Here is a 27,611-nt window from a genome sequence, read left to right on the forward strand (position 1 = left end):
CCATGGAATTCACACACCCCTCGTTGTGGGTGCGTTTGGGAAGTAAGGTCCAGAACGTGAACTTGTTGAACTGTTTGCGAAAGCATCGCAAATCCAAACAGCTTGCGTAGATAAATAAGCAATATCTCAAAGAAACGAATATCGATGCAAACGCAAACTTTCATCTCGCAAGTACGGAAGGAAGCACGAACGGCAGAAGCAGAAAGAGTCGTTGCACGAGTTAAACCGCTTCTCGTTGCCTGCGCTGTACGCGGCTGAGATGACGTAATTTGGCTGACCCTAGCGCACTAGTAAGGGTGGCTCGGCACCCCCTTCGGGGTGCCGTTTAGCGAGCGCACACATAAACCATCGATAATTTTTTATTATTTTTTATTGCTTATGACGGCGGCCACCTGAAACGGTTCCTTTGGAGTGTGCGCCTGTGCCTGTGCGTAGGTCTTTTTTTTATGTGTGTGCATTAAGATATCGATTCTGGTCTGGCGATCGTGACTTAAACGCCCCCCTTTCAGGAAGACAGGGGGGGTGGGTACACCCTAATGGGCTAATAGCAATAAAAAAGAAGCTTTAAAGACATTACTCCCTACGATACAAAGCATAATAGTATATGGAGCAGGCAAGATCAAATTAAACACATTAAGCTTCTGCAAACCATCTCATCGTTCTGAACCGGTTTTATCAGTTTTTTTTGTTACTGTCTATTAATTAAGACAACCGAAACATCTGTTGCTCTTTCTCGTTTGTTGTGAAAACCCCTGCATCATTTTGGGTGGAGGATTGATTAGCTGTCATTGCGAGGCCATCACCCCAACTTGTCCATGGCACCTTGTGTGTGCGTGTTGGTTATTATTTTGGTTTTAAAAAAACTTTTCTGCTAGAAATATTTAAGCATAATTCCAGTTGGCGGATTTAGCTCTTCGGAGATCCCAAGCTGAATGGAAGTTGGGGTCCCCTATTTCATTAATCTGAGGACCGGTTGGAAGAGGGGGGAGGGAGGTTCTTTATGAGTTCAGGGTCCCTCTTGCCATTGGCTTTTTTCCCTTTGCAACTTTCAAACTTTTGGAACAACTTTTCAATCGAGATTGGTCCAAATTTGGGTAACGGGGCACATATGTTTGTGTTTCCCGAAGCAACTAGAACAGATTTTTAGTAATAAAAGTGTCCATGTGTTCACACCGCGCACAGAAACTGGTTAAGGGTGACGCAATCAAATTCCATGCCGTTGATCTCACACTCGAACGCCGCTCGGCTCGCTTTTGTCAAGATTCTTGTACGAATCAACCGGGGTCAAACGTGCAGCTGCGGCATCAGATCGTCCCGCATCCCATCCACGATGCGTCTTTGGCTGGCACAGTATAATGGTGTATCGATTTTATTGCTTCGGACTGTACGGGAATTCGAATTATTCCACAGAATTGTTGCGTTTGTTGTCAACCGCTGACGAACCGGTTTGGTATTCCCTGCATTTTGACGTAACTCTACGGGAGTACGCGCCCAGATAGTGCTCCCGATATGTCACATCGCACTCTCGCTCTCTACGTCTCTCTCTCTCTCTCGCTCTCTCTCCGTCTTTCTATCGCAAACATCCACTGCTTGTTGTCACTATCGGAACTTGGGGAATCATTAGCGATGACATCAACCCCGGGCAACAGTTGACCACCACCGGGGTCAACCGGGTTAGTTGGTGAGCTCTGTTCCCATCACACACTTTGATTCTGCAACATGGTCGAATTGTAGCAGGCAGCCGGCTGGGTGCAAATGGCCGAACGCCCCCCACGGGATGAAAGTGGCAGCGATTGTATCATCTTCAGGGCCGCACACAACATCGGGAACGCCTTGAGAGAGTGGTTTGGTGTGCGCTGTATTACCATAAGCGGTCCGATTTGTTGCCTGTCGGTGGTTCAGATAGTAGTGCGGTGCAGATTTTAGCCATCGTCGACGCTAAACTCCCGGTCTGTTTGAAGTGGTGTTGTGAAAACTTTGAAAAGTCATTCGGTGTATATGTTGCTGCCAAACCGATAGGAGTTTGGAGAGATACCTGTTTCTTCTATAAAAAAAAACAATATTGACGGTGTGCCAGATAAAGTTTGAATCGAAAGGTGTGACAGGTGTGTCATTATAGCAATGGTCGGATGTTTGTGATCTGAACCTTAGACATTTGTGGGGAACTTAAAGAAGGATTAAATCATTTGCATGCCTAAATGGAGCCCTCAATGTGAGTCAGGTGAGATAGCTGGGCGACAATCGAATGCGCAAGCAGTGTCAAGGGCAGTCCCCAACACAGATATTCACCTTTGAGCGAATGGGTTGGGGATATCGTGTAGGACGTCGTCGTCAGTGCGTATCAAGACCATCAGGCAGATGTTACACTTGAGTGAGGCTCTTAATACTCTTGCGTTACCCGTACTCAACATGTGATGAAATAGGCTTTGGGTGGCTTTGAAAAGAATTTGAAGAGCACTTGAAAACAATTATAGCACAATACAACGTATCTTGCGTATTATTAAGCCGCTCCAAGAGTAACAACTACTTAAGTCCCCTTAGAAGTGCGTCATATAGATCCGAAAATGCTAGAATTTTTTAGCTCAATTTTCCCATCATTTGGACACAACTGTCAATGTAAATGAAAAACAAGCGTGTAGCGTGTACTTCCGATTAAAAAAAATGCACCTAAAGCGAACCCTTTTTGCTAAGCTATCTTTCCTTTCTCTATTTCTCTCTGCTCCCGCTCCGTTGCGTCCCTTCCCGGCACCTACAGAGTAGAGCGCTCGAAGGTTCGTGTATCGTTCTTCCAGAGCAGCAAACCGCAATCAATCAGTCCGCCGGAGTCGCTACACCTGTACGGTGGGCAAAGTTTGATTCATTTCGGCGGCGGCGGTGGTAGTGGCAGCGGCTATGATAACAACAACTCACCGCTAGACACCTACATCACCTCGGCAGCACTCAACCAGCAGTACGACTCGCTGACCAACCATCAACAGCAGCACGCACACTTTCATCCGGACCACCGGGATCCCAACATGGCGGCCGTCTACGGAGGTACCAATGTGCCGCCGACGGTGTTTAACCGACAGATGAGGTAAGTGGTATGGGACTTGGCAAGCGATGTGTGCACTGTATGTGAATCCTCCGAGAATCCTTCTGGCTAGTTAAAGTGAGACGTACAAAATTGATCCCCATTCCCGTAATCTTAGGCTTCTAGTTGTAGTGTAGCTGTGCTACAGAAGGATGCAAACTGTCTAGGAGCATGGAATCTTCATTATCTTCTCCATCGTCACACAGAACCACTCACTCTATAGGGAGCATGCGAGCCACTTTACACCGTTTTGAAGTACCTACCAACCTATATCTGAATGGTGCACATGGTGCGAAAAAGGAACTTAAAAGCGAACGTAGACGAACTTTTGTTTTTGTAAGTTCAAATGTGCCTCCATTTTAAATGTGGAGCCATCTCCCTGTTGCTTTACGTAAACTTCATTGGATATTCATTTTGTTTATCAAAACAGAAACTCATCCACCATGCTTGAATAGCGCAATGAACAAGCAGCCAGGTTAACAACCTTTTTTTTTCTGTATGAAGCGTTTTATTTATTCAATCCACAACTCTTACCAGGGTGTGGGTACCGCCACCAAGCCAATCATGGACGTGCAGCGAGCTTTATTGGTATTGCTTTGTCGGGACGCAGCACCAGGTCCGTTTTGAGACGTATCTCGTGCATTGTGTCACCGGGAAGTATTCGATAGTAAGAAACCATACGTACGATAGCGACTTTCATCTCCAACAGTGCGTATCGTTGACCGATGCAGTTCCGTGACCCGATACTGAACGGGATGTAATCGTACGGTCCACGGCGCTGAGTGTTGGTGTCCGAAAAGCGTTCCGGATCGAACCGCTCCGGATCGGGATAAATGGCCGGGTTCCGGTGGATGACGTAGATGGGAATGGTGAAGTCAGTACCGGCTGGTACCGTCACACCGTTCATCTCAATGTCTTCCACTAGACGCCGACCGATGAACGAAACAGGTGGCAGTAAACGTAAGGACTCCTTGACTACCATGTCCAGGTAGGGGAAGTTCTGGAGCGTGCTGTAAGTGAGCGGAACCGATCGGAAGTCCGGTCCAAGAACGTCTTGAATCTCTTGATAGAGTCTCTCTTGAATCTCGGGATGCTTTGCTAGTTGATAGAAGGTAAACGCAATCCCGGACGTGGTGGTGTCGTGACCCTCGAACATAAACGTATCCACCTCCTCTCGTATATCCAGATCACTCAGTGAATTACCATCAACTCTAACGTTTAGCAGCAGATCTAGAAACGTTTCTTTACGCTTGGTGTAAAGATTTTCCTCTTCAGGTTCATCCTGAACCTCAGGAGCTTTGCTATCTTTCACCTTCAACTGCTGGCGACGTTTTTGAATCACCGAGTCCGTGAATGCGTGCAGCCGTCGAATCAATTTTCGCTGCTCCCAAGCGTTCGGCATCGTGTACCAGTAGGTTTTTGGGAATGATGATAGCACATGGAAAATGCGAAGCAATATCAGCTCACTCATACGCTTCACATCGCGCACGTACTGGTTCTCCGGATGGCGTTGCGCATCGATCTCCACACCCATCGACGTTTCGCAGATACTGTCCAGCGCGTACAGCGAGATCGGTTCGTAGATGTCAAACTCATGGCCAGTGTTGGCATGCTGGCGCAGCTTGTTGATCAGTATCTCAGCCTCCTGGTTGAACACATGCACAAAGCTTTCCAGAATCTTGAAGTGAAACGTTGGGGTGATGATCTTCCGCCGATGGAACCACTTCTCGCCGCTCGAGATGAGCAAACCCTTGCCCAGCCAAAGTTCGATAAAGTCGTAGAAGGAGGACTTTTCCGTTTTCTTCGCCATCACCACCTTCTCGACGTTGGTGGCACTGCTGACGATGATCATGTGATCGTTCAGCAGACCCCAGTTGAAGAGATCCTGCCCGTACTGTTCGTGTAGTGCCACCATAGTTTCGAAGATGCCGGGTATATCGTTCGCCGGATACTCCATCACATTGCCGAGCAGCCAGTGCGGTTTCGGATAGCTAAAGTGGGCAGCAATTCGATGAAGCTGACGACGCTTGCGGTACGCTTGCGTTAACGCGTACACTATCAGGATGACCAGCAACAATAGTACAGCCGACATGTTGATACGGTATGGGTTCGCTATTATACTCTCGGAGGCGATTCTACGACCGTTCCGGCACAGTTCTATTTTACGTATGAAGGCATGCCGTACTTTCGATTGGATCGTTCGTCGCAAATCTTGAGGATGAGCATCTGGAAATGATGAAGTGTAGTATAGGGCAACAAAAAGAAGAAAAACCATCTTCTCGACTTATCTATATTCTATAGTCTCTGTCTTGTCCTTGATAAGTTTGCATTGAACCTGGTGGGTGAAGAAGACGACGACTCTGTGGCTCCTGGCAATACTTACCCGCTATCTTTGGCAGCCACTTGAGGTCCCGCGCTTGATTAGACGCCTAAACACGTTTTGCGATGTTTTACAGCTGATAGCACGTAGCGAAGCTGCCGAAACGAGCAGCCACCTTTGGATTCGTTCAACACGCAGCGTGACTAATGGTAATGGCAGTGTAGTACATTACGAGTGTTTGTTTTTACACGTTGCGATACTGTGCTGATAACAGCTCAATGCACCGTAATACATTGAAAATCAACAAAGAGAGAGAGAGAAAAAAGGTTTCGTTCGATTCCATTTATTGACGACTACGGTCTTCGCTGGATTTTGATCGGAATGCCCTTATCCGGTCGCAACACCAGATCGGTCTTGAGACGGACCTGTGGCATATTTTCACCCGGCAAGATACGATAGTGTGCCAACATCTTTACAACGGTAATCTTCATCTCCATTAGCGCATATCGCTGACCGATGCAGTTCCGTGACCCGATACTGAACGGGATGTAATCGTACGGTCCACGGCGCTGAGTGTTGGTGTCCGAAAAGCGTTCCGGATCGAACCGCTCCGGATCGGGATAAATGGCCGGGTTCCGGTGGATGACGTAGATGGGAATGGTGAAGTCAGTACCGGCTGGTACCGTCACACCGTTTATCTCAAGATCCTCTACCAGTCGGCGACCGATGAACGAAACAGGTGGCAGTAAACGTAAGGATTCCTTGACTACCATGTCCAGGTAGGGGAAGTTCTGGAGCGTGCTGTAAGTGAGCGGAACCGATCGGAAGTCCGGTCCAAGAACGTCTTGAATCTCTTGATAGAGTCTCTCTTGAATCTCGGGATGCTTTGCTAGTTGATAGAAGGTAAACGCAATCCCGGACGTGGTGGTGTCGTGACCCTCGAACATAAACGTATCCACCTCCTCTCGTATATCCGCATCCGACAGGGGCTGTCCTTCGACAGTAACGTTTAGCAGCAGATCGAGGAAGGTTTTCCGCTGCTTGCCATTCGGATCATCCTCATCGGAGTCAGGCATCTGGTCACCGCCACTCTTGCTGCGTCCGATAGTAAGCAACTGCTGCCGACGGTTTTGAATCACCGAGTCCGTGAATGCGTGCAGTCGTCCAATTAATTTCCGCTGCTCCCAAGCGTTCGGCATCGTGTACCAGTAGAGCTGTGGGAATGATGATAGCACATGGAAAATGCGGAGCAATATCAGCTCACTCATACGCTTCACGTCGCGCACGTACTGGTTCTCCGGATGGCGTTGCGCATCGATTGCCACTCCCATCGACGTTTCGCAGATACTGTCCAGCGCGTACAGCGAGATCGGTTCGTAGATGTCAAACTCGCGCCCAGTTTTCGCGTACGGGCTCAGCTTTTCCACCAGCACCTCAACTTCGCGATTAAACACGGTCGCAAAGTTTTCCAATATTTTGAAGTGAAACGTTGGGGTGATGATCTTCCGCCGATGGAACCACTTCTCGCCGCTCGAGATGAGCAAACCCTGCCCGAGCCAGGGTTTGATGAATTCGTAGATTTGAGACTTTTCCGTTTTCTTCGCCATCGCCACCTTCTCGACGTTGGTGGCACTGCTGACGACGACCATGTGATCATTCAGCAGACCCCAGTTGAAGAGATCCTGCCCGTATTGCTCGTGTAGCTTTACCATAGTTTCGAAGATGCCGGGGATATCGTTCGCCGGGAATAGGGGTAGATTGCCGAACAGCCAGTGCGGTTTGGGCCCGTCGAATCGGGATGCAATTTGAAGTAAACGTTGACGCTCCCGGTACATCCGCAGTACACCCCAGAGGGCCACCGTTGCGAGAAACACGAACAGCAGCATGATGTAGGACACACACACACACACACCGGTGTGGGCGTAAGGTTGATAGGTTTTAAGGGTTTTGTTTGCTTTACAACACTCGTTTGCCAAACGTAGACACTTTCCGAATGAGACAACGAGTTGCGCTCCCGGTCGGTTATATATTATGTAGCGCCAATTGGAGGTTTTTGTCTGATAATGGTCAACTGCTTAGCGGTTTTAGGGACTTTATCGCAATCTTCGCGACGTACGATAGCACGGCCTTATCTAGAATAATCTCTTCCCATAGCTCCGCTACCCATGACCGCCCTGTGCAGAGTTCGTTGGAGCAGCAGCCGATGGTCAAAGGTTTGACGTTTGAAATGTCATTTTCGATTTTGTGCGCGTCTCTATCGAAGAAGACGCTGGATTCGCGTAAAGCATCACGGTTAAATGCGCACAAGCAGCAACGACCACATACACACCGTAACCTTACTAATCAGCATGACCCATCTAAATGTCGTGGTCCAGGTCCAGTGCAGTGCCTGTAAGCCACCAAAGCATTGGCAGTAAAGTAATGCTTGGTCATACACAAAATCAACATACATAATCAACGAAAAGGATTGGTATGTGGTGCTTCTGGTGGCTGCACCAGTCACCAGGATACATACACCTCGCTATATGCATCATTCATTCAGGGTAGTGTGAACCCCGACCAGAAGCCCTCTGCTACATATTTCATGCGCGCTCACACCAGTGTTGGTGCTACGTTTGTGCCAAGTCATTGCGGTTTCGTTTGTTGCTTTGCCTTTTTGGTGAGCTCATACCCGTCAGATTATGACACCCGAGGAATGAAATTTTCACCATCACCCACCATTACGACGGCAGGGTGCGATGGAGACGCATGGTGGTGCTTGGAATTTGTTTGTTTTTACTTTCATTTATTTGCGTATTCTAGTGAAACTGCTGGTGCACTGTGTTGATTCTTTCGGTACTCACGAAGGCACGATGAGTCATCCTACCTGATGACTGTGGATAGAGTTTTTTTTTTTTTTGCTGCTCGTTTTGTTTTGAAAACCTTTAAAAAGTGTGTCCTTCTGCTACCACTACTACTGTTGCTGCCGTGTTGGATGAAATGCTATAACTTTGTACAGAGCATTCCAATACCCTAATATTTTAACAAAAGAGCAACAGCTCTTGCTCACTGTCCATCTGACACTCTCTCTCACACACACACACAAAGCTAGTGCTTGAATTGAAAGTAGGCAATGAAGTTTGTTTCCTTTGCTGCGTTCCATGTAATTGATATCCACTTCCGCACTCCAGTTTCCGGCTACTTTGCCCGGCTAAACCGCTAGGACCCGGGGTCCAAGCAAATGTAGGGCACTTGTACACGCGATCACAAATTTCCTCGCTTGGTCGTTGGACAACAATTCTCCACGTAGTTTGCCTTTTTGCGTCTAACGAGGCATGCAAGGGTGATGAGTGTTCGGTGTTGGGGTGCAATGTAAAAATTCGTTCAAAAGTGGGATGCATTGCTAATGCGCTTAAGAGGAAGAAAACATACGAAGCTAGAGGATGTGTTCGGGATCGGGTTTCCTTTACGTACTGGCACATTGCTGTAGTGTATAAAGATAGATGCTGGTGTGTGTGTGTATGTGAGCATGTAAACTAGGACAAGCAGAGTAACTTCCAAAACATGTCCCGACGATTTCTTAAAGAAAATGGACTTGCAGGATTTCAGAAATTTAATCAGTAATGTTCCTGGACAAAGTCAAGATAAAGTGGTCACATTACAGGTTCATTTTAGTCCTGTCATGGTTGAAGTCGTTGTTTTGAAATATCTCAAAAATGTCTAGTTGGTCCTACAACTTGTTAACTTCATCTTACGCAGAGTCCTTGAACATTATCTATTTACTTCGGAAACTCTATATCTTCACTACTCAATGAAATGTCATTTTTGACAGTTGCTCTCAGATACTATCTCAATGATAGTGATTTGTTTTTGCAATCCTTGGTAGACAATCCATCTCAAGTTTAATATTTTAGTATTCATATTTCAAAGTTTCAATCATTGCGATAAGTACTGGCTACATCTTTGTCATCTTTTTTGCTGTGTGCTACCATCGCTAGCTCCGAAACGTGATGAAAATAATCAAATAAAGTCACTCACGACAGGACTCACATGTGCTATACACGCACACATCCAGTAACTATCAATATGGGCGCGTGTGTATCTGACGTGTGTATCGTTGTTTATAGGATGTGATCTATTCCTACGACAAAGATGACGAGGAAAATAGTGTGCGCGCGCAGTACGTTTACCGTGTTTATTTGTGTTTTTTTTTTGCCCCTTGTCATAGGTGAATTCGTTACTGCGCCTAACAGAGATTCAGGCTCAGTGAGCAGTGTGTGCTCAGGAACTCACACCGCTTTTGGGTACGGTCTGAGAATCTGAGGAGGTTTTTCCCTCTCAATTTCCCGCACAGGGAAAAATCAACCGAACGGTGACAGGCGCGTGTATGTTTATGGGTGAGAAAATGTATCTCTCTCTCTCTCCCACACACACACACACACGGGCAAGTTTACGAGTTGTGTTGTGAGCACGAAGGGGAATCACACGGATCGCGCCAGTTTTCGCACTACAGTCGCGTACCGTATGCAGACGCACGTACAACAGTAAAAGTAGGGTAGTGGCATCAGCAAGCCGCCGCACACACTGTGAAGCACAGTGAGGTTTTCGTTCTCGCCAAAAACGCGTTACTACTGCATCCTTCGCGTGTGTCCTCCAGCGCAGACAAGGTGCATCGATTGTTTGGTTGACAGCACTCTGAAGCAGTCGAGCGCATGTTTTGAATTCAGCGGATTCAGGATTCAGAATCCTCGAACCCGCCGTGTGAAGTGTGCGGATATTAGTACAGTAAAGAGAGTGATTGTATTACACTGCACACGCCATTCGGAGCAGGCAGGCAGCGAGAAAGAGAGAGAGAGCGATAGAGAGAGGGAACAAGTGTCAATGTGGTAGTAGTGGAGCAGTGGAAAGTGTCAAAAAAGATGTGCTCTTAGAAATCATATTTTAAAAAACCGCCAATAACTTTGAAAGCAAGTGAAAGAAGAACTGCACACAACAACAAAAATCACCCACACACACACACACGCAACGACTACTTTAATAGTTGACAGTTTTTGCTTCTAGGGTAAAATCATCTAACTAACTTGTACGATGAAACAGTGACCCACAGAGCCACACGAAGTAGTGGGTACTATGATGGAGTAGATGGAAAGGAAAAAAAACGCAAATAGCGCGCCAGTTCGGATACTTCTATGTGTGTGTGTATGTTTTTTTTAAATTCCTGCTGCTCTCTGTCGCACATTTGTCACCGCTGACAGGTGATGTCAGGTTGCCCGGCGTACATCAGTATGTGAGCGCACGCGCACTTAGAACTCTCTCTCGCTCGTTTTCGCTCTCACTTTTAGAATTCGACATAAATATAGTAAACGGTGCCTAATTAACATGACTCTTGTCATGTCAGGTTCAACTACTATCAACACTAAACTTTTGAGTACGCCTATAATTCGCACGCATGCTTCCGTATGGTTTATTGAAGATCGTTTGACAGTTCGGATGTATAGGCGTCTCTCACGCAATCTAGCGTCCTCTTGTGCAGTTTATCACACGGGTGTTAGTGGTTGCATGCTATATGCGAAATTAGGCTAAAAATTGTAGTCTAATGGAAGAAGAGTGAGAGAGAGAGATAGAGAGAGAGAGAGAGAGAGAGAGCGAATACTCTGAATGTGTATGTGTGTGGGTGATTTAGAGAAGAGCAAGAGAGCAACAAAGAGAGTAATATAGTAATATCAGCCATACAGTAATGTTCGTACTGCTGCACAAAACCACCCCTAAAGGTCAACGCGAATAGGGAGACAATACCAAAAAGAACAACAACAACAGGGCAAAAAACACACACAAAAACGAGAAAAATAGGGCAATAAATCTAGTTTCGTCGTACCGCTCGCCTCTTCCCTTTTTGCTCCCTTTCCCCTACTGAACGACGGTGAGGATGATGTTTATTCGCTTTTCTAATGACCAGCACAAATTAAATTGATCCTATTGGAATGTGTGCATGTGTGTGTGTGTGTGTGTGAGCTAGCGGAGTACTTCAATCAACCGGGGGCGAGTTCAGCGTGTTTCAAAATGCAAATAATGGCAACAACAACAACCATTCCACCTACTCTGGGCACAATCAACTAGCTAACAAGCCGTGTGAGAGAACGGCCGATGGATAGGATGAATACAATGAGTTTCAATTCTATTATTCTATATTTTTCCTTGATGTCTACCAATCGTGACCCTGCCCTTCGTTGACAGTTGTTTGGCGGATGTCAGTCCGAACAGAATAGTCTAAGCGAGTTAGTAAATGTGACAGTCAATATGTCAAATTTCCGGTCCACCGAGAATTCGAATCGATCGGAAATCTAATCAAGCACTTATATTACATGACACTGATGATATTGTGTGTTTTCTCGCGTATGCGTCAGTCGCGCGGTCATGCGAATAATTTCTCATGTTAGAGAAAGAGATTTATTCTCTTTCGAAAAAAAAACGGCCATACGACAGTGATCTTCTTTCCTACCTGAACCTCTCTGAATATCTTTGTGCGTCTATGCCACCGCCATCGTGATATATGGTGTGAATTCTTTATTCACTTTCCTTCTCCTCTTTCTAACGTTGGAATTTTCTACGTGCCCTCCTGGCACAAAAGATGTTTCTTTCGTATTTCTTTTTTTGTTTTGCGTTTTGTTGCACGTCCCATCCCCGTCAAATAATTATATTGCCAAATGCGTGCTGTTTTTTGTCCACCACAGCGAAAGATCATACAGGTTGTAGGTGTACGCTTGTGTGTGAGTGTGATCTGTTGTTGTGTGTAACGAATTTAGGCACGTATGGCGCGCAAATTGTGGAACTAGCAAAAAATAAAAATGCTAAACATAAAAAAAAGTACACGCAAAACTGTGCCAAAGCGTGGCATGTTAGAAAATAAGCATTTAAAATAATGTGACGGGTGGCGATTTCTAGACGGACGGCGCTGTTAGTGAAGATGCTCCGTCCCTGTGACCCACTGAGAAACGCTAAAAATATGACGCACGGGTGAAAAAAAAATGTCGTGCGTTTTATTGCTTTCTCCCGTTTTTTGTTTTGCCGTTTTTAAGGCGTTCTTAAGGTGACAAGTATTTAATTGAAAATTGAGTACATTTGCTACCTTTTTTTTATGTTTACAATTAAATGTGAGGAACAAAACTGTAATGAAAGTTCGTTTCCAGCCCACTCACATACATCGCGCTCTTACGATGGAGACGCCCAGTGCTTGTTGTTGCCAGTTTTCGCCCACTGACGGAATTGTGTTAAAAGCCTGTGCAGTGTAAACGTAACGAACAAAACAAAAAATCGGACTCCGCGTGCATATAAATATATATGCACAAAACGAGCTGCTAACACTCGTAACGACGCATTTTACTGACGGCTGCTCTTTTTATTTTGTACTGCGAAAAGATTTGTCGTGATAGGGCGGCTCCTGTGTTGCCACCGTTGGCGCGTGTAGGTGTGTATGTGCGTCCTCAGGCTAATCCGATTGTGCAACTCCCCCGTGGTAGCTGGTAGGGAAACTCAAACTCCATAAAGCATCGAAAACAACCACAACAACAACAAAAAAGGAACATTCCGGTGTGCGTGTGTGTATCTGTTGTATCGCAGACAGGCGAAAGCGCGTAGTCTCCAACGAATAATGGTAAACTCGACGGCAACGACACCGTCCCAATCGCACGGCGGTGCACTATACTATGTGGTGGAGGTACCGCGTGAAGAGTATCTGAAGGAGTGTGCCGCCCAGGCAACGGCAATCGCCAGTGCCGGTGGCTATCCGAACCCTTCGTATCAGGCACAGTATGCCGCCCATCACCAACAGTTCCAGAACGTACCGAACACAACCATCCTCGCGCGGTTGAACAGGTGGGAACTAGAAGCGGCGACTGTACCTTTCCTCCTTTTCCCAATACCGCCCCTTCCACCCTTGTTGTCTTGTCTATCTACATATCGGAACGCATTTTTTGGTTATGTTTCGTTGTTTTGGTTTTTGTTCCTACCCAGCCACAGGCACTGATATCGATTTTCTCGTTATGCTTTTCTCTTTTCCACAGTACCGAGTCCGGCTGGGACAATCCATTCAGACCGGGTGGAGACCTATCGAGGGAAGCAGATGAAATAGTCAATCTGATCAAAGGTAGGTAGAGCAGCTAAGGGTGGCTGGAAGTGATAGCGAGCGACGCCCTAATATGTATATTTTCGCTTCCCATTTTTCAAGGTGGCAAACCGATCACACCTACCGGCGACCAAAGTTTAGTGAACGGAAGTACTCCTAAGGATAGTCACAGCACCGACGACCCAGACACGACGGTTGTGGACGGTGCGGTAACAAAGCATGAGGTGAGTAGTTAGTACGCCGCCTGGAAGAAAACGGCTGTATCTTCGAATCGGCTTGTATAGGGATAGATTTACTGATATCACGTATTCGCTCCGGGTGAACAGACCGGATGTAATTTGATCCTCGGTCCTGCCGTGTGAAGAATGGCGCCAATGCAGTCTCTAAATCTGAGAGGCTTCTAGTTTCAAAATTAGTAAATTAGACCAAGATAGACTTACTTATTAATTAGTATCTAGACTATCTCGGTGTCTCGGCTGGACTTCCTCTGTCCATGTGGACTGCCTAAAAAGACTTCAAGCTTCCGGTAACTTACTACTCATCCAAGTGATGATCTGACGATCTGATGATTTCGACACGAGCGAATGATATTATGTAAGATAATAATTTGCTCATTAAAACTAGGTTAGGATGCTTTATTACTGTTATAGCTATACATTACACATATTCGTCTGCACATTTTATTCGGGTCTTCACACGGCAGGACGTAGTGAGGACTATCTCAAACTATCAATAAACCTCGCAAGTCATTAGACGACCCAACCGAACTTACCTCGTCGCGAAACCAAGAAGAAGACGAAGATATCCTCTCAGCCAGATGCAAACATAACTAACTGTGTACCTTTCTTCGTACTTCCCATGTAGGCCTCGCAACTGCAAGCGGCACAGCAGAATGGCACCAAATCGCCCCACAAATCGCCTGGTCCGGCGACCGGTGGCGCAACCGGTTCACCGGCGCTGGCAGCGAAAAATGGCACCACCACGACGGTGGCCGACGGCAGTACGGTGAACAGCAGCACGACACCGATCAGCAATCAGGTGATACCGGGCCCACAGTCCGCTTCGCACGTCGTCATCGACGAGAAGAAAAAGAAAAAGTGCACCTGTTGCGTTATACAGTAAATTCTAACCCTCTCCCAGGTGTGGAGGTGTGTGTGTAAGTGTGGGCTCGTGGATGTATGTGTGTGTGTGTATGTAGGATATGTGTGAAAGAGGTAAAGGCTAACAAAACTATAACAAGAAACAAAACAAAACGAAAAAAAAAGAACGTGAAAATAATACACCATCTGCGACTATATATCGTTATACATATGCATATATATATTTATACGAACGCAGATGGTCTCGATGGGAGGGCATCCGATGGTACACAACTGCATACATAATATATTAGAAGCACACACCCACACAGGCACAGGCATACACACACACCGCAGCCACACAGGAAGGCGAAAGAGGACGCGGTATGCTCGGTAACCTATTTCTATTCGTCTTCTTCTATCTGTGAGTTGCGGTCAGAAGAGGGTTTTATGCTAAGAAGAAAACAAAAATCACCTTGCTGCTTGTTTGATGTTAGGGAAACGAGGAACGTTGGCTACTGGTAGTGGCTAGTCCAGGACTAGCCAAACACCGTACCACAGGCTAATAATAATAGGGTAGAACCGTGCGGAACAGTGACAGAAATCCTTGTAAAACATAACCGACCAGACAAAACGATGACGATCCGTTTAGTGGTTTAGATTTAAGAAGGGCTGAAGATGGATACGGATGAGTGTGCGCATTTGTGTGGGCTATAGCCCAATTTCATTTAGACACACACACACATACACACACACAAACATATTTATACACGTACACACCTTGTGCAATGTAGTGCGATAGGAACGCAAGGACAGTGATTGTAGCGTTGGACACTATGACAGCCCTGAAGTCATAGAATCACTGTGTTTTAAGTTGTTTTTTTTTAACCCGAATACGTGTGCGATTCACACAAATAGACGCACCTGGTCAGTCGCTTTATCTTGCTCTCTTCCAATTCCCGTCAAGAATCCTTAAGCGTCCAAATGAACCCATGGTAAAATGTATTCATTTTCGAACAGTGGGGGCGGTATCGAACAAGATTTCGATTTCGATCAAAAAGATCAAATCTTCACTTAAAATGTAACTTTTTGGTGTGGGATCAATTTTTCGGTCGAACTAGAAATCTAATGCAATTTCGCCCAGCAGCCACACCTGCTTTTGACTATTAGTTGTATTGTTTGTTTGAAATATTTTGAATCTTTTAGAATCCCGAAGTACGGCAACAGGAGAAGACAATTCACAATGCATGAGTTGGTGCCCAAAGTGACTCAAATTTTAAACACATTTTTACAATGGACGGAACAACATACGCTCACATACACAATTTAATACATAATTTAAAGCTATGCATCAACATTTATTGTTAGAAACCTTAGTATTAAAAGGACGAGACAAAGTACACACACGACAAACTCAAACACTACATACAAACAAATACAAGCACACGTGCGCACACAAGAGTTTAAACAAAAAAGAAAAAAAACAGGAGGATATCGGTTTTGAGAACTGGAATAGAACGAAACGAATATGGAACAATCGATTAGTAGTCGGGTAGTACGGAGGAGGATTTGCTGCATTTTTTGTTGTTGTACAGAAGAGCTGAGTTTGTAAAAATGGGATGATGATGATGATGATGACGGTGAGGGTAATGTTGAAATGGTAGTAATTCATTATCGATTTCATTCATTTTGCAGGATGTTTTGCGCTACATGAAGGTTATGTTGGTGAGCTAATGCACATGGGCAGAAAGCAGTGCAAGAGACAGGAAATGATTTGTTGCATACAAAGAGTTAGGCAAGGAAACGGATTGTGTTAGCTTATTTATAAATATTTCAGATTTTTTTTACTAATTTATTATCCTGTTTAATGAGCAATGTCGTGTTTCATGTATGCATATCGTATTGTAAGATGGACGTACAGCTTTTGTGTATGTTTTCTCCCCCTATATGTGCAACAGAATATTTGTGTTGCTTGGGAATCGTTTGGATTGTCAAGTTGACATTTGAAATGAACGCGCTAAGTAAGCGCCAAATGATTGATTGTTTATTTGTAGATGTGTACAACCAGTATACACAGTCAACCGTTTTATTGCAATGCAATGTTGCATATTTTTTGTATTGGAAATGGCGGGAATGCGAGAAGATTTTGTTCGGTGGTCGTTAGAATTGTTGTTTTTTTTTTTCTTAATCACTGGAAGCAATGATTAAATCAAATGTGGAAGTGTGTTTTATTGACAATTTACCACTGGGCCAAATTCATCACATGCAGGAATAAAGGTCAAAGAAATTGTGTGTGTGTTTTTTTTTAAATAACGATTATGGACGGCATGATCTGACAAACAACAACTACTTATACCAAAAGCCGAGCTAGTAGTAGATCTCTACTGCAGCAGCTATTATTTGCATAAGTTGAACTCGTATAGCCAAGTTTGTAAAGTCTTTCTGTATGTAGATGGTGCTACTCTCCTACTACGTCTACTACTACTATTACCACTACTACTACTACTATTACTATTATCGCTAGAAGCGACTGTGTCACCACGAGCTAATGGCTACCGGGGAATTGTCTGTCTACTTGCGGTACTGCCATCTTGCACTAATCGTAAACAAATCAAAATGGAATTCGCCACTCACTGGGCACGCAACTATTTATACATAACAAACACACATACACACCAAACAAATCCTCCTCATCATCATCATCATCATTAATGTTACTCATTCCGGATTAACCGGGGAACATTCAGGCTTTCGATGTGCAAATCAATCTGTACAATTGTTTCATTTTCGGATGTCATCCGCTCTCATAACTCATTATTTTGCGCATTACTATCCTCACGACTAACGCGTACCCCACAACTACCTATACCTGCACACTCTGAATACACAATACATAATAACAGACTAAAAAAGGGGCGTTTGAAGCCATTTTGCGTGGGCAATAATACTACTACACAAAAGAAGCACACTCACCATTACATATAAATATCATATGTTCACTAAATCGGAAAACAAATTGTGAAGCTCGGATGAAGTGGTAGCTAAAAACATAGAGGGCAAAAGAAAACGATGAAAGCAAACCACAAAACGACAGTGACAAAAGTAGTTTATGTAAAAAATAAAGAATTGGAAAAAGAAACAATTAAAAACGGAAGGAAAAAAGGGTAAGAGCAAAACCATTTAGACGGAAGAGGCGTGAAGGACAGTAATGTGGTTTTAGTATAGTGTATTAAAGAAACAAAATATTTAGAGCGAGCAAACAAGGGACGTTGTAGAGTGAAAACTATAGATTCGACAAGTGACGAGATAAAGTGACGGACAGTTTTGAACGTGTGAGTAAGCGGAAAAATATATATTATATGTTTTTGGAGAGGAAAAACAAAAGCAAACACCCCCGTATCCCTCTATAAGTGAGATGATGATTTTCTTTTTGTTTTCCCAAACATTCGGAAAGTGCGGATGTGCAGAATATAAGGAAATCCAAAAAGAACATATACACATACATATACACCAAACATACCCACACACATACACACACAGAAACGTACAATTGATGGAGCTCTTAGTATTCAACGTTGTGTCGCGGTTGAGGGTTTGCCGATTGAACTATCAGTGTGAGCCTCGGCCACACAGGCATTGATGGCAGTAAAGGTCGACCATTTGCAAAGTTGAGAGAGAAAAGGAAACGAAAAATAAAGAAAACCCACGGACACAAACCGATTATTGTAGGGAAAAGTGAAGGAAGGAAACACAAATACACACAAAAACAGACAAAAAAAACACACAGAATCTATTTATTATATTGTATTGAAATTTAAAACAAAAAGAGAAAAAATAAACTAGAAATATAGTAATGTGCGAGCTACCCCGCCCACACATACACACACAAACAAAGAAACAAAACAGTGGAACAGAGGTAGTATAAATGCAAAAAGAAGAACAAAACCATTGCATTAGTGTAATAAGTGCTGCCTGGGTACGTGCGTACCCACGGGATGTACTTCCCTAGGCAACAGAGTCTCACCTCTCACTGTAGTGAACAAATACTTCTCACTATAGTGAGAAGTGGGGTCTAAGGTAGCGTTTACATGCTAGAGCGAGAGCAACCTGATAGTGAATCGGGATAATTAAACCCGAGGATGAAAGATTGGCACACCTTAGCAGTGCGTGCGTGTGTGCGTGTGTGTGTGTGTTTGCGGCTGATTTCGATTCACTTGAAGCAGTTCGGGGCAGATGATCTTTCGTTCAAATCGCCATCACCATGCGCTATCATCCTTTCTCTCTCCCACACAAACACACACATACAAACGCCGTTCGATAAGAGTTCTTAGTAACGGTACATTTGCCAAAAACTAACTGCATCTTCTCGTGGTAGCTAGCCTAGTAAGCCGTTTGTGTGCGGTATGTTGGGGTGTGTTGGGAAAGCGTTCATGGATAGGGCCACTGTCACACGGAAGGATGATATTATCGGGTCCAGTACCCATCCGGCAGCAGGACGTTCAGGTCGTGCGTTTAATAATCCCGGCAACGCGAGCAGAAACCGGACGCTCGACAGTGTGAAAGTGTGAGCGAGAACGAGTGAGTGTGACGGAGGACGAAACGGAAGAAAGAAAAGTAAAAAAGTGCGATCGGTGCGTAAACATAGAATGGGAGAGGTACATCCCGGGTAAAACTAGCAATCGAAATCGAAGTAGATGAACAGTAACAGCAAGAACAAAAGAAAATAATACAAGAAGATGTTAACTATATGATGGATCCCGCTATTAAAAAAAAGGAAAACAAAAGAATAGGGGTGGAAAATATTTCAATAAAGAAGAGAACAAACAATAAACAAACAAAAAAAAAATTCCGAATCATTCGCTCGTCTACCTGGCTAGACATGTGTGCGTGTACCGGTTGTGTAGTTTTGGGTGCTTGTGAGTGATGTGACGTGCAGGCTATCTTCTCAATACTGCTGTTAATAGTGCACGTAAGTGTAAGTATAAAGTGTCATTTTCTTCCGATTATCTATTGCTTCTGATTTGCAAAAGTAAGAATATTAACTACTGCTTTCTGCTACTACTACCACACAGAGCGTTACTGTTCGGAGCAAGTTTTCGTAGAGCTGCTGCAGCGCCATTTTCCGTAAGTACGCCACCGTTTTTTTCAAATACATCCATTATATGCAAGAGCTCAAAGCCCCTTGGAAGAGACTCTTGGTGGTGGTCTTGTTCAGTGGTCTATCGAACTTCAATTGGCTCCTAATACGAGGCACCTCCTCATGCTGTTTCATGTCATTTATATACTCCTCTACGCCTCGTGCCGAACGGGTCGCTGACGAGCAGCTTCTTGATGGGGCATGAGTCCGGCATCCTCATCACATGCCCCAGCCAACGTATCCTTCCGGCTTTGACTACCGTCAGGATATCAGCACCGCCAAACCGAGTGCATTGGCGTCCTCCGTCAGTATAGTCCAGGACTGGTACTCATAGAGGACTACCGGTCGTATCAAGGTGCGATAAATCGTGCATTTCGTGTGTTGTTAGAGTCTTCTGAATCGCATGAGTTTGTGGAGTCCGTAGTAGGAACGATTCCCCTGAACAATGTGCCTTCGGATTTCGCTGCTTACATTGTTGTCCGAGGTTACGTTCGTACCAAAGTAGCAGAACTCCTCTACCACCTCGAGATGGTCGCCGCCAACTGATACTCTGCTTCCGAGTTCGGCTCTATCACGGTCAGAGCCCCCGGCAAGCAGGTATTTTGTCTTCGTCATTTTGATGCTCAATCTAATTCTATTGGCCTCGTGTTTCAGTCCTTCGCAGCTTGCTGCTCTTAAATGGCGAGTGCATTGGGGTCCTTCGTTAGAATGTTGCAGGATACATGCCAGTAGAGAACTATCGAACGTCTTAGTGAGCAGTGATATAAATCGTGCATTTCGTGTGTTGTTGAAGACTTCTTGAACGTACGAGTTTGTGGAGATCCCTCGAAAGGAAGTCACAAAATTTAAGGTCTCTTACACAACGTAGTCGACGATGCCATCTAGTCCGTCAACCGTTTTATGACTCAATGCTTGATCATTGTTTATTGGTAGGGAGGAATATTTGGTAGTTATAGGACCTCATATCTGTGAAGATATATTTAAGATATCTGTTTTATTTTCGCAACCTTATGCCTTCTTATGGGAGCAACTATCAAGAACTTCTTCTCAGCCATACCTCAATATGCTTGTTGACTGATTCTATCCACCATGTAAAGCAGTTAAGGCACCTGCACCATCATTATCTCCCTCAGAGCTTGTCACATTTAACCTTGATATCCGAATACTCCCGTAGTGACATCCAGCACCTAAAGGTACGGGTTTTTTTTCAAAACGCACTAACAACCGCAAAAGGAAAAGAAAGATAACCGGTGATCCAGTACATTAGCTCACTCCGCTGATTTACTGCCACAAGCAGCTGGGGTACGGTATTTGTTTATATTTCTCGCGCGGGTTTTTGGTTTGACATTTTGAGTTCCGATGGTTTGGTCCCCCTTCTAATGTTTGTAAGCTAATTACTTGATTTATGGTAATGGCAAAGGAACCAGATTTTCAAAAAAACCAAAAAACACAACAAGCTGCTTGCGCCAAAGTACATTAAATATAGCATCAGTAAATGTTAGCTTTTTTGTAGACTTCGTTTTTGGAAGTCTTGTGAGAGCATGCGAGTGAGTATTTTTACAACAGCAACCGAAAAACTCACTAGGCAAGCTATCTGGACTGTCCCCACGGCTATGATCCACTGATATTATTCTAGTTACCTTCAAATTTTCCCACATCAACAATTCAGCTTTCCAAAACAAATCGTTGAAGTTTCTTTTTATTAAAAAAAGGCCAAAATTTGCATCATATGTCAAAGTGTCACGCTTTGTCGCTTAATCACTAAATACACCCGCCGTGAAATGAAGCCTTTTTTTTCGTGCGGCATATGATAGGAGGAATTGAAATGAAAACCACCCCCAGGCGTGTGATGGAATGCTTCAAATGCCAAGGCAAAACAGTTGATCACCACAATAGCACACACACCCTCGCTACAACTCCACTTCCCACCACAATCAGTCCGATCGATCGATTGTGCGGGGCGGGTTTCGTCGATCGATTTGTGATTGACGTGCTGTGCACAGCGGCGGCGGCACCACACTATTCCACCGACTCCTCCCGAACTACATATTAACAGCATTATTTCGATGTTGAATTACCATATTCTGTCTCGGCTCTCCGTCCAAGCGGCATCCGAGTGCTTGACTGTACCCAAATATTGTTCAATTGTGATGCAAATTGAGTGCTACTACTTTCGGCTGCGGATGGGTAATGAATATCCCGATTCTACATTATGCGAATCTATGTCTGTAGGATGTTTAACAACAATCTTCACAATTTATGACCATCACTAAAAAGGAGGCATCAATAGTTCTGATGCCCGCTTTCCAAACTATCATCCTTTGCGAAATGGACGCATGACATTTAGCGTTCGTTCAGCTGCTAATCACATCGTCGCACCGTGTTCCGTGTGGCCATTTTAATGGTTCGGGTTCGACGGTTTGATGGTGATTGGGGAAATTGACTGTCGAACCGGTCGAATTTGATAGATTCTGGGATCTGCATGCGCTCTGCGTTATGTGAGGATCATTCAAATTCGTCACTCTCGATGCTTAAAGCCGTTTCTGTTGACACGGCCTCAAGAATACCGTCCCCAAAAAGGTGCATCTTCGGTAACGGTAAGGATCTACGGAAGAGTAGAAAGCCTTGGGTTAAGAGATTGCTTGAAACATTAAGGTTCATCACAAGGTGAAGTTTATAGCAACCGGAATAAGGTACATTTTATGTTGATTGAGTGCGAATTTCCCAGAACAAGAGATTTCGTCTGGGACTTTGTTAAGATCAGGCTTTTGCCGCAAAATACCCGAACACTCACGAGCTCCAGAGCAGAAACATAAGTCCTGCAGATATGTATGACCTGCGAAATTCTATAGCCACTACCAGTGTACGACAAATCTTCAAAGTCTTAACGCGTAATAATAACCCGACGGGAGCTATCAATCGTACCACGGAGGGAAGACACCGCCACACTCAACAGTGAATCAGTGCACTGCCCACACACGCCCAATCCCAACCCAATCTGGCTTTTGCGGTTGGAATTAGATCTTTTACTGATATTGAGAAAAGTCTCCACGACGGGGGCCACCCGTCGATGGAATGGGTGGTTTTGGACGCACCCCAAAACGTCAAGGGCAGATTGAAACCGGCTAAACTTCTCCCTCTCTCTTTCTCACGCCGAAAACAGTTTGCCATGCACACGCAGCTGGCCGGTGTCTGTTTTCTTCCGTCTCTAATCTAATTTTTAATTCAAAACTGACTGAAGAGCATCGCAAGTCGTCAATCTTCTTGTGCCCGAGTGACAGGTAATAATCGTAACGAAATATTGCCCGGTCTACCATGGGGGAACCCTACGCAACGCAAGATGGCGCTGGTATTGTTTTTTTATGATGGTTGCTTGTTGTATTCTTCTTCTTTTGGGGGGGGGGGGGGGGGGGTTGGGGGTGAAGTTAATTCTAGGATGCAGATGTGTGTTGCCAAGTGCCGAATGACTTATGGGCATGAGGAAATCAACCAATAACAACCTGTTGAGGCTATTTAGCATAGCTGAACTAGCCTGTGGCGAGTGTCTTTGCTAGATGAATCTAAGTGGATGGGATCTTGACATCCCCGATGACAGGTTGGGTAGAATTGTCCACATACATGTGGTGCGCCGTGCAAAACCAACCGGAAGGAAAATATTGCGAATTGTGTGATGAATCCTGATGGCCTGAAGGGATTGCCCTAAGCTGGGTTCAGTGTGGAGACCCCCCGCCCACCCTCCCCCACCCCCATCATTAACCCTTGACTAACTGTTGGGTATTGCTATTATAGTAGACCAATTAAACATTTGACAGTTGTAAACTCATATTGAGGATTTCTAAATACTACTAATCACTCACCACTCCACGGTGAACTTTAAAATTTTCTACATAAAAAGTATCCACTCCAAACTCTTCCCTCCAAGGGTTAACCGCACGCATGCACCAGTCGATGTATCATATCGATCCGAACTCGTTGCCCAACTCCATTGTTTAGGCGTTGCCGACACACTCCTGTCAAGTGGGCAAGTCTTTAGGAATCCAGTTCCCCGTTTTCGGTGCGGTTTTGTCCGCCCGCCCGTTTGGCAGTGACCTGACGACCGTGAAGATGAGCCACCACGGTCGGAGATCGGAGATGAACTGGCCGACCGCGAACTGCTAATCCTCGGCGTGCAGTTGTGCAACGAACCGTAACCGATACCGGATCATGGCCGGATCGAATGCGACGGGATGACATTCAACCGTCAACCCGTTTGGCGTGATGCCCTTATCGTATTCCTGATCGGGGCCCCGGCAGGCCCCGATTGGCGTTTGGCATTGGATGCGCACCGTGTTCAGCTGTGCTGTGGAAGTGTTTGTCGATCAACTGGAGCGGTGGCAACCCCTAGAGAGCGCGCGCTGCTAGTGTGCTTTCGAAAGGAAGTATGAGCTGTTTGGGCTTGTTATTTCGTATGTGTTGAATGTTGTCAAACTGGAAAGAAAATTGAAACCTTAAGCACTTGTGCAGTGAACTTTAAAAAGCCCAAATTTGAAGCTTGCCCAACATCGGCCGGATGGCGAGAAATTGAAATCACCAATCAGTTCTGATTCTGGACGGCCTGGCGAGACATGTTTGGTGACAGCCAGCAATGCGCTTCAGTTCCCGGATTCAACATGCTTCGTGGGGATCCCAAAATATATCGCCAACACGTCGCTTGAACTTTGCTTCTTTCAAACCTCAATCTAGAATAGTGCAATCAAACAAATTGCTTCTAGAGATTAAGGATTCCACCTATAAGGTGCCATTCGAAAACTGTCGACCCTCCAGTCTCCTATACCCAACCCCAACCGGCTAGAAGTAACTCATTCGCACGCAGCCAAAGATTAATGAATATTTAAGCGTATTAAATTTGTACGCCCGTACCGTACCTCTCTTCAAACCTGCCGATAGCTGTTATCGGCTGTTTGTCGGCTCTTCGCATTGATTGTATGTATGTGAAGCTTTGTGTTGCTGTTGTTTACTTTTGGTTTTGTTTTGCTGCCGGTATGCTAATCTGGTTTTATTGGATTTGATGCTCATTTAGAAATTTGATCCGATCACTTAGCTTCACCCGAGTTTTCGGCGCACTATCCCGGCGTGTTGGTGGTTGAGACGTTATCGTCTGTGGCTCGTGTTGTGTAGTCATTTTTGCGTTATAGTGCATATAAATGTTGATTCCGAACGACCATCAAACGCCATTAGTCGGCGGACGGAACAGCGTGTTCTGTTGTTTTATGCGCCCCGCACGTTAACTAGCTGTGGTTGCGGCTTAAGTAGCCGTAGTGGCAATCGCATCCCAACGATCTGGGACGGTTACGTACGCCCGATAAGGGTACGATAATGCTTCGCGTTGCGGATGAGTTGCAGACCATTAATGAATGTCCCATCGCGAAACCTGTTGTTTTTGTTGGACGCAGCTACTCTTGAAGACTCCAAGTAAAGATCTCACCTGCAAGTTATGTAACAGCAGCTGTAGGAGCGAAATTCTTGCCATACGTTCGCAATAAATTAACCCCTGTTGCTAATTAGGGGAGTGAATTTCGTTGGGATTTGTTCCTCCGAAGTTTTGGTATGTGTTTGCCATGCTGGGACCATGCTCCGATGATATGCATACAAACCTGAATCGATGCCCTCTGTCAATGCCTTCCCGGAGACACCTCCGAAATGCTTGACCACACGAATGCTGGATGCTTGAGCAGCAAGACCAACCCATTCCCATGCTTGATATCACATGGAAGTCATCCCACTGACCAGCCAGCAGGGAAAATGCGCACCGATAAGCGGAAACGAGAGAGAGAGAGAGAGAGAGAGAGAGAGAGAGAGAGAGAAAGCAAGAAAGTCAAAGAACCTTCCCTTGCGAGCCGGAACAGTGAATCAACAGCGCTGGAAAAGAACGTTTTGCGCCATGTTTGTCAGGTGTTCTGGTTCGCCTATCGGGCAAGCGATCTTCTAGACCGGTTCCCCGCAGCGTGTGTGTGTGTGTGTGTGGGTGTGCGATTCGCCGATTTGTTCGTTTGTGCCCTCCCCCCCCCCCCCCCATAAAAAAACCAAAAATCCACCCAAATTTGCTTTGCCTGTTCACTCTTGCTTTTCTTCCCTACCGTGACCAAGATTACGGATTCGGTGGCAAGAGTACTGGTCTTTCGCGACATCCCCCCCCCTTCCCACCGCCCCACTACCTATCCAGGGATTTCCTGCTACGGGTATGAGGGAGACATTTGAATATGAACTTTAAGTAATTGTGCAAACAATTGGCTCGCGGGGTTGGATAGTAAATAAGAAGAGGAAAAAAAAAACTGTCTCGACCAAGGGGTGAACGTGAACTTGGTAAACGTCATCCGTGGGAGAGCACGGACTCCACCAACTCTACACCGGTGGGGAAACCGATCGGAGCAGGTGTCGAAAATTCAAGTTCAAGATGACACAAGGTGTGGGATGCTTGGTTAGGTTTTTTTTTGGCTGCCTTCAGCCATGTGGGAGGAACGGTGAGGCCTCCCCTAACAACAAGTTGTATTGCAGGTAGCGGTTACATGTGTCACTCGTTAGCGTGGCTGGAAAGAACTGTTCCAAAAACCACACCGTGAGGACCCTACTGACTACTCTCTCTCTGATGTAAGTCGATCTAATTCGGTGTTCTCGTTTTGTTGCAACCTGTCACCGCCGATCGTTATTTATCACACAACGGGGCGTGATTCTTCCAGTCTACCATGCAGTGTGAGTAACTTACCGTTATGATTCCAATATTCTGGAACTTCTGGGTGACAGCAGCGCTGGTCTTCAAACGGCAGGACCGGAGTTCAAATCCCATCCTGGACTGTTCCCCCATTAGTGAGCACTGACTATCCAACTACGTGGTATCGGCAAGTCTAGCAAGTCATTGGATGGCCGGCGTGACCGTAGAGGTTGTTAAGCCAAAGAGGGGAAGATTGTGGATCCTTTGAACGTTGTTTAGCTCAAGTCAATATTTTCCCCATCAACTGCAAGCTTTCACTAGCAAGAACTCTAGTGCACTATTATTCAGTTCCCCTAGAACTGTTAGAACTCTTTCACTAACAGCAATGCAATCGAAGTATATAATTTCAGCTGTCAAACTTTATGAGTCCTACCGGTTTTAATCAAAATCTTCGTAATCTCTAGCCTTGTACTTGTGTTCTGACGAGTCCGTTCTTTCTTCTGTTAAAAATCAGTTTACTTATCAAATCTTAGGTGAACGATCTGAAGCAAAGTACAAGTTCAAATGTAATTTGGATCGTCAACTCCGCCTTCTAAATGATGTCCTTTAAACCCTGTGGAATATCTTAAAAACAATATATTGTGAAGCTTTCCTTCAAAAAGCCGAATAATTATGTACTCCAAATTTCAAGACATGGTAGCCAGTGTGAAAAAGCGCTTAGACCAATTAATTATAAAGCTAACTATACAGAATCAGTGCCTATATTGTTCAGCTTATCTCTGCCACAGCATCAACACGCCAATCGTCGCGACATTTGACATCCACCAAACCATCACCTGGTGGAATCTACCTTTTTCCCTTGCTAATTCGTCTGATTCCGCTGGGTGTGGGGCGCGGAAGAGAAGCGTTCCGATCCGAATATCAACCCATACCCCTCCACGAGTTTGTAGATTAGCTCGATGCTCCAGAACAAGTGTGTGCCGCGCGGAACCTGCCCGCGAAAGACAAATCTCGCCGATGAGAGATAAAGAAAGGGACCGAATGAGATGAATCAGAGCGAGCACGAGAGAGTGAGAGAGAGGGAATGGGGTAAAACAGAGAGGGAAACTAGCTAGTGTTTGGGGTGTGTTGTGTGGCGGCTTAGGAAAAAGCGTCCAATATTTTGTTATTTTTTTTTGGTGGGGTTTCGGGAGAAGGGCGGTGTTGTTGAGGA

General features: G+C 45.2%; 5 protein-coding genes across 5 annotated transcripts in view; 1 reads left to right on the forward strand and 4 right to left on the reverse strand.

Moving 5' to 3' along the window:
* LOC126568595 (mucin-19) overlaps positions 1 to 14,617 on the forward strand; it is a 42,035-nt gene extending 27,418 nt beyond the window's left edge. Inside the window, exons 3-6 of the mRNA XM_050225098.1 lie at positions 2,756 to 3,076; positions 13,433 to 13,515; positions 13,597 to 13,718; positions 14,359 to 14,617. Of these exons, the coding sequence (XP_050081055.1) occupies positions 2,756 to 3,076; positions 13,433 to 13,515; positions 13,597 to 13,718; positions 14,359 to 14,616 (784 nt within the window). The 3' untranslated portion in view covers position 14,617. The remainder of the gene's footprint in view (positions 1 to 2,755; positions 3,077 to 13,432; positions 13,516 to 13,596; positions 13,719 to 14,358) is intronic.
* LOC126560403 (BTB/POZ domain-containing protein KCTD5) overlaps positions 1 to 27,611 on the reverse strand; it is a 121,254-nt gene that overhangs the window by 84,549 nt on the left and 9,094 nt on the right. The gene's annotated exons all lie outside the window — the stretch shown is intronic.
* LOC126557330 (cytochrome P450 4d2-like) lies at positions 3,630 to 5,177 on the reverse strand. Its single transcript, XM_050213056.1, has one exon. The coding sequence runs from the start codon at positions 5,163 to 5,165 to the stop codon at positions 3,636 to 3,638; it is 1,530 nt and encodes a 509-aa protein (XP_050069013.1). The 5' UTR covers positions 5,166 to 5,177; the 3' UTR covers positions 3,630 to 3,635.
* On the reverse strand, positions 5,731 to 7,279 carry LOC126557320 (cytochrome P450 4d2-like). Its single transcript, XM_050213044.1, has one exon. It carries the CDS (start codon positions 7,277 to 7,279, stop codon positions 5,747 to 5,749), a length of 1,533 nt encoding a protein of 510 aa, XP_050069001.1. The 3' UTR covers positions 5,731 to 5,746.
* The window catches only part of LOC126562065 (proton channel OtopLc-like), a 187,292-nt gene continuing 176,716 nt past the window's right edge, over positions 17,036 to 27,611 (reverse strand). The window contains exon 6 of the mRNA XM_050218479.1: positions 17,036 to 17,048. The gene's annotated coding sequence lies outside the window, so the exon portion shown is untranslated. The remainder of the gene's footprint in view (positions 17,049 to 27,611) is intronic.

Source organism: Anopheles maculipalpis, chromosome X, assembly GCF_943734695.1.
Source record: "Anopheles maculipalpis chromosome X, idAnoMacuDA_375_x, whole genome shotgun sequence".
Taxonomy (NCBI): domain Eukaryota; kingdom Metazoa; phylum Arthropoda; class Insecta; order Diptera; family Culicidae; genus Anopheles; species Anopheles maculipalpis.

Coding starts and splice junctions, on each gene's coding strand:
- LOC126557330 (XM_050213056.1), bottom strand. CDS start 5,165: ATGTCGGCTGTACTATTGTTGCTGGTCATCCTGATAGTGTACGCGTTA.
- LOC126557320 (XM_050213044.1), bottom strand. CDS start 7,279: ATGCTGCTGTTCGTGTTTCTCGCAACGGTGGCCCTCTGGGGTGTACTG.